The sequence below is a fragment of the Cervus elaphus genome, chromosome 20, assembly GCF_910594005.1.
Source record: "Cervus elaphus chromosome 20, mCerEla1.1, whole genome shotgun sequence".
Lineage (NCBI taxonomy): Eukaryota > Metazoa > Chordata > Mammalia > Artiodactyla > Cervidae > Cervus > Cervus elaphus.
This window is the reverse complement of record NC_057834.1, coordinates 97,878,175-97,894,196: the sequence shown is the minus strand read 5'-3', so window position 1 is coordinate 97,894,196 and position 16,022 is coordinate 97,878,175. Positions and strand designations below refer to the sequence as shown.

Sequence of the window (16,022 nt, the reverse complement as noted above, 5' to 3'; positions counted from 1 at the left end):
AACTTTATTTTATTCACCAATAGAAGAGTTTCTGCACATTGTGGATACTCAACAAACAGTTGATGGAACAAGAATAAGTGTAGAGAAGCTGAAGCACTGAATCTATTAAATTTGTCCTTGTGAATGGGGATAATAACTAAGAAGAAAATCATGATTTTTCAGACCTGTTGAGCTTCTGAGGCTTGGGCTTCTGTGATTTAGTCTTAGGAGAAAATTAATATTAATAGTTACATTGTTTTGAGTTCCATGAATACCAGATATTGAGCTAGACACTTAGATACACTGTTGTTAATCCTCAGAATAACTTTCCAAGTTACATATTATCTGTTTTACAGATGTGTATATAGGTTGTGAAAAAGTTAGACAATGTTCAGAAAGTTATATAGCCATTAAATGGCAAGCAGTAACTCATATCCGTATGACTGCTAAATCAATGTATTTTACTTTTATCGCATTTAATATTGTATATATTTTGAAAATTTTATTCCTTGTAGTAAAATTAGTGTATGTTCATTAGAATAAATTCAGAAAAGAGAGAAAGGTGCAGGGGGACAAAGTCAGCCATGATATCTCCATTCTTTTGTAAACATATGGCAATATAATGTTTCTATAAAGTCACCACAAACACTGAAATAGGAATCACAAACCTTTGCTCCTAGGGGAATTATAAAGTTAGGTTCCTTCCAGCCTTTGGCCCTAACCTTTTCATGAACTAACTAATCTATAACCTTGTTTTATGTATGTTTCTGTTTAAAAATGCATTACTTAATTGCTTTGTTGATTCATTAACATTTAACCGATAGTCAACATACTATAACTTGTGCCTGAATGGAGTTTACCTAACACATTCATTTGCTCATCAGGTATATCACCACCTTGTTATTCTTAGAAACAAAAGGCAGCACTTCAGCACTGTACTTGGGGTTCATTTTAAATGGTGAAGTCACCTATCAAAAGCTCCAAAATAAAAACATGGCACTGCATAACTGTAAAAAGGACACTTACTTACAACATGAGAGCTGAAACAAGAAGGTAGAGCCTTATCTTGCTCAACCTCAGCTGGAAACATGCATGTCAGGTGATTCAAATATGGTGTTATTCTGGGCATGTCCATGAATAACCATGGAAATTATAGTCTACTATGTAATCACAGAGCTAGCAACTGAATAATCATGTCAGCCTCTGCTTTCCAAGAGGACAGATCTTAGGCAGTTTATTCCATTCTTATCAATTTTGAAGAAAGCTGTCTACAGATTCCCTTGAAAATATACATTACAATTTTAGAGAAAATTTACTCAATCTGAATTACTCAGGTAAGACTTCTCTGTCTTATTTAGAAGCAAAGATTTATAGAGGTGGGGGTGAAGAGAGGGAATTGTCATTCATTTTAATATAAGGATAATCTCAGATATTTTCCTTTTCCAAATATTTATATTTATTAGCATTCTATTTTGGAAAAGTAATGTTGGACATGATAGAAATTAAAACAGTTTCAGGGGTACACACATTAAAAAAAGAAGACTCCTTCATACTCCCCAAATTCAGCAATCACTGTTTATCATTTCTTATAAATATATTGTAGAAATACTCTATGCAGCTACCAACATATATATCTACATTTAAATTTTATAAAAGACATAAAAATGAAAAGATATACAGGATAGGATAAGTATCCCAAATTCTACTTTATCCAAAAAGGTAATGGTATATTTTATAACTCTTAAATGCAGTAGGTACAAAGACAGTAAATGGTCTTGAGATTTTTGTTCTAATTTTAAGGGAAAGGGAACTATTAATATCAATTGGTAGCATATTGTATGCACACTTGTGCTAGGCATTTTATACATTTTATGTATTTTGAGGTCTCAAAGATGTCATGAAGGAAGTATTATTCCCATTTTATAAATTAAAAATACTGCATTTCAGAGAAGTTAAGTAATTTCTTTAATATCACACAGCTGATAATATATACACAATTAGAACCCACTTCCAGAGCATTATTCCAATATCTATGCTCATTTTATATATATAGTTTACATCTTACACATTATGCTTAACATTTGAATTATTAATATGGATATGGCAGTTGATTAGCTCAGTGGTTTAAAAATCTCTAATGAGGATCTGTACCTATAAGTTCATCCTTCTTCAGTCTGTGATTAATGCCACTTTGTACTTGACATTATAAAACCATAAATATTCAGTACAGTCAAATATCTTAGAGAACACCAGACACTAAGAAGAATGGCATCACAGACCTGCAGATGGCACTGCTGCCCACAAGTCATCCAAATCTAACTTATTAATGGGTTTCTTAAAAATACACTCACTTTACAAATTATGTAACACTGATTCCGAAAGTTAAATTTCCACTGTCTGTGACTTTTAAACTATGTAATTCTTCCAATTTATGATTTGATTTTGAAATTTAATTTTCTGTTTACTGACCAATAAGTGCTTAATAGCAACACTTAATAGCACTACAGCCTAGCAATAGGTGAAATATAAATCTGAATGGAGGGGACACACAATGTTAAGATGGGGAAAAGAAAGACTTTGAACTCTTCACTTGAGCATAAAGTAATGCCTGGCAAGTTAGATCACTGAATTGTAAGAAGACAGGTAGAAACTGCTAAAATCTAAAGATGGATGCAGTCTTTAGAATTTCCAAGATATAAATCAAAAAGCTAACAAAAAGTCCATAAATACAAAAGTCTGAGACATTGTACATAATGAGTAAGAATGCAGGTCCTTTCACTGTATTTTTAGCTTCATCATGAACTTTTAAGAAAAATTACTGTTAATCTCAGTCAATCATATAAGCCTTTGAAGATAAAAAGAGAGCTACTTTATTCTGAGTTGTTGAGAGATAGGATACTCCAAGATTTCATAGGGTTTTATCTGATTGTTAAGATTACAGGCAATTTAAACTTTTCAATTCCAAATCATCTATTAATATGATAGACATTACTCTTTAATAAATCAACAAACAATAAAGCAAATAATATCCCAAAACATCAACTCTCATAACCTCTCTCATATTAACCCAATCCCTTTTCTAGTTTGCTTGTTTTAATGCTAGGGATCCCTTGCAGTGGATATGAGGTGTTCTCCATAGAACCCCTTCTCACCAGTCAGGGATATTGGCTGCAGTCCTCTTTAGGAACCATGCTTGACTGGAGGGAACTGCTTCACCCAGGGTTGCACTTCCCAAAATAACCCATATTGATTGACTGGTTTACAGGAAGGTACCTTCCCTGGTGGCTCAGGTGGTTAAGAATCTTCCTGCAATGCAGGAGACCCAGGTTCAATCCCTGGGTCAGGAAGATCCTCTGGAGAAGGAAATGGTAGCCCAATCCAGTATTCTTGCCTGGAGAATCCCATGGACAGAGGAGCCTGGTGGGCTACAGTCCATGGAGTCACAAAGAGTCAGACATTACTGAGTGACTAACACTTTCACTTAGATGAAGGCACAAAGGCTCAGTTCCTCTTTTCAATTTGGGACAATTCTGAAGGCCCATCCCAGCTCCAAAGCCTGTTCATTGGATCAGTTGAGGCCTCTGTTACAATTCTGTTGCAGTTCAACCTTTTCTTTTGCCCCATCCTTCCCACTCCCCATCACTTTTGCAAGTATTGCTAAGTGTTGTTCAGTTGTTAAGTCATGTCTGATGTTTTGTGACCCCATGCACTGCAGCATGCCAAGCTTCCCTGTCCTTCACTGTCTTCCAGAGTCTGTTCAAATTCATGTCTATTGGGTCGGGGATGACATATAATCATCTCATCCTCTGCTGCTCCCTTCTCTTTTTGCCTTCAATCTTTCCCAGCATCAGGGTCTTTTCCAATGGGTCAGCTAAATGTACTACTCAGTAATCTCTGACAAAGATTTGTCTCAGTACTGTAATATCGGTAACATGACCAAAGGCAGAACTAAGACTAGTCCTACGAACATGACTAAACTAGGATTTTGGATCTGGATCAATCAACGACTAGCTTGTAATGAAGAGACTATTACTGGTGGTTGATAGCATACTGACAGCCCTTGCCAAAATTTTTACTGGTGGAGAATTTACACCAATTCTTAACCAAGAAAACAAATCTAAAACAGTATCACTTAATTGTCTTCTCATTTACAGTTTTAAAAAATATTATTTAAAAAAATCTTATTTTTGTTCCTTTGTATAAATTGTTTGCTCTGAATGCTTTTCCTCTTTATCATTAGTTTTCAGCAACTTGCTTACATGTGCCTTGGTGCAGATTTGTTTTTCTTTTGCTGTGTTACTTGAACTTCTATGGGTTTATGGTCTTTGTTACATTTAGGAAAACTTCAGCCATTATTTTTGGCCAGTAACTTTTACATCCTCCCTTTTTCTTCCTTCACTTCTAGGCTCTAATTCACACAATTCTGTTTCATATTTTCACAAAGCTCACTGAAACTCTGTTCTTTTTGTTTCAGTTTGCTTCCTTTGTACTTCATTTTGAAAGTGAAAGTGAAAGTCACTCAGTTGGGTCTGACTCTTTGCAATCCCATGGACTGTACAGTCCATGGAATTCTCCAGGCCAGAATACTGGAGTGGGTAGCCTTTCCCTTCTCCAGGGGATCTTCCCAACCCAGGGATCGAACCCAGGTCTCCCAAACCCAGGTCTCCCGCATTGCAGGTGGATTCTTAACCAGCTGAGCCACAAGGGAGGCCTAAGAATACTGGATTGGGTAGCCTATCCCTTCTCCAGAAATGGAACCAGGGTCTTCTGCATTGCAGGCAGATTCTTTACCAATTGAGCTATCAGGGAAGCCCAAAATCATACCTTCCCTTACCAGGAATCGAACCCAGGCCACAGGGGTGAAAGTGCTGATCCTAGCCACTAGACCACCAGGGAACTTTATTTTGGGTAGTGGATATTGATGTTTCCAAGTTCATGAATCTTTTCTTCTGCTGGGTCTAATTTGCTCTTAATTTTATTACATTTATTTTTCATTTTGGATATTATAGTTTTAATCTCTAGAATTACCTTTCAATCTTTTTTGTATCCTCCATGTCCACCAGTATATTTCTGATTTTCTTTATATCCTAGAAAATATTTATAATGTTTATAATAACTGTTAAAGTGCCTGTTAATTTCATTATCTCTGTTATATCTAGGTACATTTCTATTGATCACTTTTACCTCTGGCTATGGATTATATACTTTTCTGTTTCTTTGCATGTCTGATAATTTTTGATTGGATGCTGGACATTGTAATTTTTACATTGTTAAATGTGGATTTTGTTGTATTTCTTTAAAGTATTGTTCCGGCACACAAAAGTTACTAGAAGAGCAATGTGAAGATTTTGGGGCTTGTTTTTAAGATTTATAGTAGGGTGAATTCATAGCAGTTTTTATTCTAGTGCTAATCTGGCCCACTCTTGAAGCACAACTCTTCTGGAGATGCTACCCAATGCCCTAAGTATTAGAGGTTCTCTATACTTTGACAGATGGGAATATGTATTCCCAGATCTGTGAGGTACTGAGATTGTTTGGTTTACTGCTTTTCAGTCCATTCTTTCCTTGCCCCCCGCACCCTTCTTTTTTAAGTACTCAACTGACTTACTTCACCTTGCCCCATGCCAATTAGTACTCAACAAAACCTTTAAACTACTGCAGATCTCTGAAGAGTGTTTTTTTTTTTTTTTTTTTAACTTTTTGTCTTCTGTATTTTTTAATGGCTTCCTCAGTCATCCTCTGATCTCTAGCTACTTAATGCACTGAGATGCTGAGCTTTATTTTGGCTGTCCCTCCCTGCACCGTGGCATGGCAACTGCCTATAAGCAGTAATCTGGAGACAATCATAGGGATTCTCCAGTGGCTCAGCTGGTAAAGAACTAACCTACCAATGAAGAAGACACAGAGATACAGGTTAGATCCCTGGGTTGGGAAGATCCACTGGATAAGGAAATGGCAACTCACTCCAGTATTCTTGCCTGAAAAATTCCATGGACAGAGGTGGATGTGATTATGCACACATGCATAGGGCTTACCTCCTTTGTTTTCATTTTCTGAGGAATCAGTCTTTTATTACCTGTAGTTGGTATCTAGTAACAGTTGCTTCATACATTGGGCTGGCCAAAAACCTTGTTTGGGCTTTTCGTAAGATGTTATGGAAAAACTTGAAAGAAAGTTTTGGCCAACTCAATACTTGGTTTTTTAGTTGCTTATGGAAGGATAAGTTAGAGACCAATTAATGATACGAAAGTTGTTTTCATAATGAGCAAAAGTCAAAACTATTTTCAAATGTCTTATACATTCTGCATTTCCTCAGTACACATTCTCAGAGGTTTTCTGGAGGGATTAAAAACAGCTATTCTGTATATTTTTTCCCCTAGTTCTTAGAAAATAAGATTCTTAGTCAATACAAAAGCTAAGTTAATTCTGAGTTAATAAAAGATTCTATAGTATAAAGTTGGTATACTTTATTGTATTTGGGACTGTTAATTTTATTCCAGTGAACTGATTTTATTTCCTTAAATTCAGAGTTTAATGTTAAAACCACAATCCTTCATTTCTCTTCTAGAAGTTTCAACAATAATACCACATGCATACACATATACACACATGTGCTTTACCTTCAAAATCAAAGGGAGTTATATCTGTTGGAGAAGTAACAGGCTGCATGGATATAAAATTCTTCCAAACATGAGGTAAAAATATCACCACTGATAGAAGAGAACAGAAAATATATTGTGAGATATGAGGACAGATTTGGAAGGAAAGGAGTTTTAATCAGCAGAAATTTTATTAAATTCAATATAAGAGGAAAGGACCTAGAAATTGAGCTTAGGCTTGCTAAGTTCAAGATTTAAATACATTACATTGCCTCTCTTAATTATCCTTTCAACTTGGTTAAGTAGATGTTATTATTCATATTTTATGGATGAGGAAACTCAGAGTTTACACTTTCCAAGGACAGAAAGCTAGTCAGGAGGAAATTCTTTGTACTTTCCACTACTGAGTATAGATTAACTAGATAGTATATGAGAAGAGTGGATCCCTAAATGACAGCAATTAGCAGAAGCTAGTGGGAATGCTTGGTGGTGATAACTTTTGGCACCAGAAATAAAATTTCCTACGTGTTCCAACAGATTTGCTAGACCATTTCATATCTTCTTCCTTGAAATTTGCAACATCTTCCCCAAAATGCTTTACTTTCAAGGGCTAATTTTGATTCTTTTTTCCCAAGGAAGTAAAAGTGTTAGAAGAAATTTTCTATAAGCATTTAACATCAAACCAACCCATCAATATTTGAAATTAAAAACTCTTTTTTCCCCCTGATACAATGGTATCTGTCCACACCCCAGTCAAAGGCTAAGCATTCTACTTGTGTAATGCATCCTGTATGTTTTCACATATTCAAGGACTGCTTCTGAAGATATTAATGTTTTCTTTTCTCATTAATTTTTTTCTTTATACTAGACCAAATATTTTCAACCAGTATGTACAATCAGAAGTTTTCTTTCATAATTAAAAATAGTTTAATAAGAGACACACTACAAATTAGTTTAACAAGAAATTGTTCACAATTTGTTTTGGTCCCTTCTCTTTTGCTCAAAGCAATTGAGAGGACTATATTTTTTCCTACAATCTCTTCTAATGCTATAATTCTAGGTGTTCCTAGTATTAATTTCTAATATTTATAGAGTGCCTATTTTATGCTAGATACTTTGCTAAACACTTCTCTCATGCATTATTGTATTTAATGCTCACAACATCCTAGCAGACATGTACTCTTATAATCTTTATCATACAGATAAGAGAAAACTGGGATTTAGAGAAGTTAAATAACTTGTCTGTGGTTACATAGTAAATAGCACAATAGGATTCAAACCTGACTTCAGAGTTCACATTATTAAAATGTTACATCATGTACTCTTTAACCTCAATTGAATGCACACGAATGGATATGAAAGTTTACTATGTCTTTATAGTATTTATATACTTAATATCAACCAATAAATATAAAATTAAATTGTTACAAAACCCACAGTAGTTTTTATCACAATACACAACATAATTCACACTAGTGCACACCTTTAAACAAGTAATTTTTGAGTCTATAAACACCTTGGGAAGAATTCTAATTTGGTTCTATATTTTTAGCTAAGGTTTCTGGGTAAAAGATATGTTATTTTCTGTTCCTATTTTTAATAAAAATATTAATCTCAAATGGAACATTGTCATTTTACTGTATGACATTACACTGAGAAATCAAAACCACCACTGAACAATAGATGTCTATTACATCCCAGTCAGTATATATATCTTTACACTTACCAAATAGATATCAAATAATCTTCAGAAAAATTTGGAAGAAAAATTGCTTCAAGTTTGTACTGATAGTCAAGCAGAAATTTGGAGAATCTTCTATCAAGATGACAGGAACTTACACTTGGGATTTTCTTCCATGAAATAATAAAGCCAATGTGATACCAGTTTGACATTTTATTTATACAAAGTATTTAGGGCACTGATTCTCAAAGTTGGCTGAATATTGGATTCACCTGGAGAGTTTAAAAAATATAGAGGCCTATATACCATCCGTTAAAATTTTGATTTAATCAATATAAGGTAGGACCTGAGCATTTTTTAAAACTCTCCTGGTGCTTCTAATATGCACCAATTTAAAAAACACTAGCTTAAAGAACTGTTTCATCATTAAAAAGGCTAGTTTTCAGTAGGAATGAATCCTCATGACTTGATTTCAGGGGGTGTACTGTTATTTTAAGTATATAATAGGTATATTTTCCTTGATTAGAAAATATTTTAGGGGAAGAGGTTTTTTGTTTTATTCATCATTTTCTTCCCACATCTTGAAAAATGAAAGGCATAAAGAAGTTGCTAAATAAATATCTTTTAAATGAACATATGATTGCTTTCTACTTCTTTCATATCTTTACCTTCTTGTAGATTCATGACAATTAGAATGCAAAAGATATTTACTGGAAAAGAATGAATGACTGAAGCAGTTGGGGTAAACATTAAAGGCAAATCCAAGTCTTATATATACATATTTTAAAAACATAGATATATAAATAGATCAAAAGTAGAAAAAGAATATATAAGAGTGCAATATTTAGTAGATGAAAATTAATTCATCAAGTTTCCAAATATTCTTCACATTCTTGCACTTAGAAACAAAAGTAATTATAAACAACTAAAACAACTAGTTCTTTAAGTAACATCCATAAGCATGTGCAGATAAGTTTTTTTTTTTTTTAAAGAGAATTACAGCTTAATCTTGATGAGCAAATGTCAGTTTTCAAAATTCAAGTAAATACAGTTTTAGCACACATCATGATAACTTTTCCAGATAGCTGTATAAAAAACAAAAGATCATTTCTCGTTAAAATACCTGGTATCACCTACTGTTATTTGCTCTCAGTTAAGATCTACTAGTTTCTTAGCAGCTTCACATTGATAAAAACTATTTGGCACCTCCTTATATAATGTTTTATTGAAAAAAAAAAAAAAAAAAACCTAGAGGGAGGTGGGAGGGGGGATTGGGATGGGGAATATATGTAAATCCATGGCTGATTCATGTCAATGTATGGCAAAAACCACTACAATATTGTAATTAGCCTCCAACTAATAAAAATAAATGGGAAAAAAAAACCTTATTAATAAATAGACTTCCTTTTTAGTACCTGAATTCTTACATATGGCTTCACTTACCAAAGTTCTAGAAGTATTACATAATTTTCAATTCAATTAGTATCTTAAACTACGAAACTTTGGTTTTCTTAAAAATAGCATTGGTTGCTTGATTGTAGGTTTGTCACCGAAAAGTGCTGCTTCACTTTCAGAGGTTGGAAATCTTTTCTGATATATTAAGGGATATTCCTTCTGAAACTTAAAAATGGGGTGAAGAATTAGAAGATATTTAACATTATTATCCAAGCTGAAACCACTGGTCAAGATTTTATAAGGATTTAGTGCTTTTCTCAAACATGTATTTGATGAGTATCCTTTTACTTTATCCTTGCTTCTCCCTCCACTTTCTCACATATGAAAGGTATCTTGTAATATTTCTTGGAGCCCAGTTAGCATTAATTTTCTAGAATTCTCCTCTGGTATTAATTCTCCTAAATTCCAGATATTCTTTCTTCTCATTGGTAACACCATGAAGGTCACTGGGATCTAGTTAGTATATTTCATATTTCTTCGAGTGTCTCAGACCTGGAATTGGACATGCTAGAATCATGTGGCTACAGTGCTTTGATATAGAGCTAAAAATTCTTAATGGCAATGATGAGTCACTAAAATGTATATATTATAACCTAAAGTTTATAATTATTGTCCTAAGGTAATCCATGTTATAAATACAAACTACTCAACATAAAGGAGAGTATATGTTATTATTGTTATCAATTTCAGGACAGAGTAAAACCAAGCAGGTAGAAATACATAGGTGTTATATATATATGATATTTAAAATTGAAAATATTAAAATAAGAAATTAGATTCTAAATGTTTTTAAATAACAAACAGCAATAGCTTATTAGAAAATATTTATGATTAGGAAATTATTCAATCTCTTACCTGTTTTAGTTTTCTCCTTTTCTCCTTTAGAGGCAAACTCTTATTTTTAATAATATTCTCTAAAAGTTCTGCAATTGCAGCTTGAGAGGTAGAAACTTTCTGTTCATCAAACTCCTGAGCACTGATCTGCTTACAGTATGAATACGTTGGCAAAGGAGCAATCACTCCATCTCCAGGATTTTTAATCTGTAGAGAACAAATGATACAGTCAAACCTATTAATTCAGGTCATGTTCCTATTTGGTAAATGATTCTTTCAATGGAATTTTGTTCATATTATTTTGCTACCAAACATTCAACACTTTAAGAAAACTGTATTATGCAGCAGAGAAGTAATAAGTCAGTAGGGTCTCACTCCCAGTCCTACAACCTACTACAGCTTTATAACCAACAGCAAGTTATTTAAACTTGTCTTGATTTGTTTCATCCATAAAATGGGATGTACACAAGATATTAATAATGTAAAATCATCATTAGTATTATTAACCATAGTTTTATCCTTTTAACTATGAAACAGTAACAATCAACATGATATTTTAATTCATCTTAAAACACTAATGTTTTGAAAGAGTGAAAGTGTTCATCTACGATTTTTGAGGTGTAAGAATATGGGCAGGGCCTCTAACATTTGTAGACAAGAGGAAGAAATTGTAGGGGATAGTTATAATTATGGTAAGTCGGGGCAACATTAGAATGGTATGCATAGGAAGAAACATGAGTATATATGCGGGACAGTCAAAGACTGAATAGAACAGGTGGTTGTTTTTGGCTGCTTAGATTCCTTTTTTCCTTCCCATTCCACCAACTATCCTTACCTTTTTTTGAATAACAGATTATTCTCTAATCTATGTAGAGTCACTCAGAGTATGGCCCTCTCTCCAAGTCACTCACTCCCAGCCACTTAAAAAATGTGAATTTAACCTAGATTGGGCCAATATGAGTCCATACCAGTAACTTTTCAAATCAAAGGTGAAGGAATGGCTCTTTTCCCCCATGGAATGCAAAAAGCCTTAATGGACCATAGGGCTTCCCTCATAGCTCACTTGATAAAGAATCTGCCTGCAATGCAGGAGACCCTGGTTTGATTCCTGGGCCAGGAAGATCCACTGGAGAAGGGATAGGCTACCCACTCCAGTATTCTTGGGCTTCCCTTGTGGCTCAGCTGGTACAGAATCCTCCTGCAACGTGGGAGACCTGGTTTTGATCCCTGGTTTGGGAAGATCCCCTGGAGAAGGGAAAGGCTACCTGCTCCAGTGTTCTGGCCTGGAGAATTCCGTGGACTGTATGGGGTCACAAAGAGTCAGACACGACTGAGTGACTTTCACTTTAATCAACCATATCCCATCATGTGAAGGAGTCAGTTTTCAACTATAGGACTGAAATGGAAATAAGGGATGAAGGGATGGAAAAGAGTCCTCTGACTATTTGAATCTCCATATTCTGTCTATATTCCTGACTTTTGGAGGTTATTTACATGAGCTGAAATAGTCTCCCTTTTTGATAAGGTTAGTTTGAGATGAGTTTGCCACTTGCAATAGACTAATATAAAGAATTTTAAGATTTACAATACATACATGGCCCTTTCTTAAGTAGTCAAGATGTTTCTCCACTGCAGCCTGTAGGTAAGAAGGCACTTGAAGAATTTCCTGTTGATGATCCATCAAGAAAGATACTAATCTTGCAGCAAGAAGCTCATCAAGATCTACTTCTTCAGCACAGCGTAATACACTCCGAGAAAAAGTGTGTATCATCTAGAAACATAATAAAAGAGGTGAATTTAAAAGCTTAAGGTTTTATATAAATTAGAGTATCAGTAAATTCTAGGTAGCATTATGCTAACAGATTGAGATAAAGTGATAAGCCAACTTCAGCTTAAAAAATGAGGACAATAACATAACATTAGGAAGAATAAAATGCCAATTTTTTTTTGTCTTATATATAAGTATTTCCTTAATATAAATCCCAAATGATTACAGAAGACTTAGCTTTTTAACTTTGTCACAATTTTATTAGCAAGTACACAGATTCCATTAATACCATATAAATATGGTGCCCCTGAGTCGGGAAGTTCTCCTGGAGAAGGCAGGAAGGGATAGGCTACCGACTCCAGTATTCTTGGGTTTGCCTGGTGGCTCAGATGGTAAAGAATGTGCCTGCAATGTGGGACACCTGGGTTTGGAAGATCCCTTGGAGGAGGGCATGGCAACCCACTCCAGTATTCTTGCCTGGAGAATCGCCCTGGACATAGGAGCCTGGCAAGTTATAGTCCCCAGGGTTGTAAAGAGTCAGACACAACTAAGCATAGCACAGCACAAAGACTGTTAGAGAAGAGTGACTTATTAAATTAATCCCACAAAAACACCAATAGGAGAATATATAACATTTAAACACACGTGGTTACAAGGTTGGCACCATATATCTTTTGAAACAGGAAAATAGTTTTTAATGCTATTCCATCAGTCTTTAAAGACAATGTATATATTATTCAGTTCCATCATGATGATCTTCAAATCCTGGGATAAATTTTGGGTTTCAAAACTAATTTACTCTCATTTATATCCATATAAGCCACCAAATATAAGACACATACATGCATGCACCCTTGCACACACTATTTTCCAGTTTCAAAAGATATATGGTGCCAACCTTGTAACCACGTGTGTTTATATGTTATATATTCACCTATTTGTGTTTTTGTGGGATTAATTTAATAAGGCACACATAAACACACAATTCATTCTCAAATAATTTGAATACAGAATTGTATTTTAGGTATTGTGCACATAATAGATGCTGAGCATATTTATTGAATTATTTTTGGTTTTATTTCTACATGTCTGGCAGGTTTTTCCTATCTTCTTCTAAGGTTCAGTCCTCAGATTTTTATTCTTTTCCTCAGCTTTGTAGAGCTCATTTACTCCCATACCTTCAACCACCACTTTTCAAAATATGTACCTTCAGCCCTGATCTGTTTTTACCAGGCTCATGTTTCCAACACTCCGTAGGATAAATTTCACTTGGATGTCCTATAACCTAACTGAAAAAGTGTAAAATCAAAATTATCTTCTTTCTACTCATATCTCTCTAGATATCTTTCCCTACAAACTTCCCTATGCTTTTTAGTGGTGCCACAATCACTTGAGAGTAATTCTTTCTCTTTATATTAGGTCTATTATTATTAAATAACTGTCCTTACTGAGTGAAAGAATAGAACTTAGCTCCTGGTTCCTTGCTACAAGAACATCCTATAAATCGAAGCTGTGCTCTGAGGAAGTGACAGTACTTTATAGACAGAGAGAGAGAGTGATAAAGAGAGAAACAGGGAGAGACATATTAGAGGTACAATTTCAAGAGTTCATTTCCAACGGGGATCTGTATATGAATGCCTCATCCCTCATCTTCATATGGAACACGAGACTATTTCACAGAAGTTCTCCCAACTTCCTGCCTAAGTGACAAACCATCCTAATTCACATAATACATCAAATACAACTTTTCCACTCCCAGAGTATCTGAAACACTCTGACTTACTACACGTGAATTTCCGGTTAATTCTCTATTTCAAGGGTTACAGTGCCCTTCAGCTTTCAGTAGTGCCTATATCTCCTCTTCTTTCCCCACCAAACAGAATTGGCACGAGGCAATATAATATGGTTTGACAGTCTGACTCATTCCAATATAGAATGAATGAAGAGGCAAAGTCCTCAGACAATACAAAGATCAAGATGTGAAAGTATAAAAGACTGGGCACAAAGGACTAATGTGCATTCTGCTGCACAGTAGGGAAGGTTAGACTTTCAAGTCTTTTAAACTGAAGAATCTAGGATTTCAAGACCATGACATCACTTGAATAGTATTCTTAGTTTGGTGTTTTTTTTTTCTTTTTTTTCTGCTGGGGGCGGGGGGAAGGTGGTGGTGGTGGTTTATGATTCAGACTTATTCTTTCCTTAAGAAATCAACTTACCAGTGATCTTGTACCCATTGCATCATGAAGTTGGGGCATATCAACATTTTGACTCATTCGAGAAATCATGCGCATTAAAAGTTGAAGCTTTCTACGGTTTGGTGGGGGAAGTAACAAACAACATAACTGCAGTGCATCGATGGCAACCCTCTCTAAATGAGGTTGCAGCAAACCTAGGAAAGCAAAGTCAACCCCCAGAAAAAAAAATCATCAATGACACTAGTTGTTTTAATACCACCAGCATATAGTTATATAAGGAAGGCAAAATAATATTTTAATATTTTGTTTCTTTTAACTATTCCATGAAATTTACACATTCTTCAAAAACATGGTTAGATTCTCATTATTTTCTTCATAACCCATTGGATTATGAAGGACTGAAAATCTTTCACCAGTTATAAACAGTGACTCAGAATAAGTGAAATTTAAGGCAAAGAAAAGGAGTGCTTTAGGTAAGTAGAATAAATCTTGGTTATGCCATGACAAGTCTTCTACAACAAGAAATTTTTCTTTTGGAGAAAAAAATTAAGCAATTTCAGAGAAGAAAAGCCAGGTAAGCAAAACAGGGTTAGTAAACACTAAAAATTAATATTACATGCATTGAAAGCATCAACCTTACTTTGTGTGCCAGTCAACATAGAAGAAACTGGAGGTAAAGAGTTTTCTGAAAGTTCTATTGTGCTTTTGCAGAGTCTTTTATTGATTGTGGTACTAGACTCTCCGAGTTCACCTTTCATAGCTGTTTGCACACTGGTGCTGCCTTGTCCAAGATTTGGTTTCATGATAATTTCAGCCACTGGCATGTTAATATAACTATTCCTTCTTGTACTACTTCTTAAAAGTAAACTCTGAGATCTACAAAGCTGTTTTGGTTTGCACTTTCCATTATATAACTCCTCTTGGTCTTGAATGGTCAAAGTGGAGGTTCTCTTATAACCAACAGAGAATGGCTTTTGAATACTTTCCTCTGAATGAAGATTCATCAGGGATTCCTGTTTGGTCTCAGACTCTAAAGATTGCTTATTATTTTGTCCTTCTATGTTCAGAACAGATTGATGGAAGACACTGGAGACCTCTTTACTTGAACTCCCTGGTAAATCTACAATTCCTTCTAATGAATAGCACCTTGGTTTGATGTTAGAGGATAGAACATGCATTCTACGTAAGCCTACTAAATTATGACAACTTCCTCCCATTATGTCATTAGCACTGGCTCTTCTGTTTTTTAAATGAACTAGCTGCATTTTCTTAGCATATTTTTCTTGAAATCCTTGATCACTTATCTGCAGTCTCTCAGTAGTATCTGATTCTTCTTTTGTTTTGTCTTTATGAAGAAGACTGAGAAGAAGACACTCAGTTGATTTGAAGGAATTCAGATTGTTTAAATGAAGAATTTTTGAAGACTGTGGATCATCTTGGATTTTATGTATCCCACTGGGTCTATCTGAAACTGTGACGTAGCCACAAACAACTACCAGGAAATGAAACAA

General features: G+C 34.7%; 1 protein-coding gene across 5 annotated transcripts in view; it reads right to left on the bottom strand.

Moving 5' to 3' along the window:
- DEPDC1 (DEP domain containing 1) overlaps nucleotides 1-16,022 on the bottom strand; it is a 53,504-nt gene that overhangs the window by 24,290 nt on the left and 13,192 nt on the right. The window contains exons 8-13 of one of the 5 annotated variants that reach the window (XR_006335763.1): nucleotides 15,152-16,003; nucleotides 14,533-14,705; nucleotides 12,143-12,319; nucleotides 10,570-10,755; nucleotides 9,703-9,879; nucleotides 6,600-6,689 (exon numbers count right to left, since the gene is read on the bottom strand). Coding sequence is in view for 4 of the 5 variants with exons in the window: in XM_043877404.1 (XP_043733339.1) it covers nucleotides 9,739-9,879; nucleotides 10,570-10,755; nucleotides 12,143-12,319; nucleotides 14,533-14,705; nucleotides 15,152-16,003 (1,529 nt within the window). In the remaining variant the exon portion in view is untranslated. Of the gene's footprint in view, nucleotides 1-4,790; nucleotides 6,690-6,739; nucleotides 9,880-10,569; nucleotides 10,756-12,142; nucleotides 12,320-14,532; nucleotides 14,706-15,151; nucleotides 16,004-16,022 lie in introns of those variants that run through there. The other 4 variants (XM_043877403.1, XM_043877404.1, XM_043877402.1 and 1 more) reach the window with 4 other exon arrangements.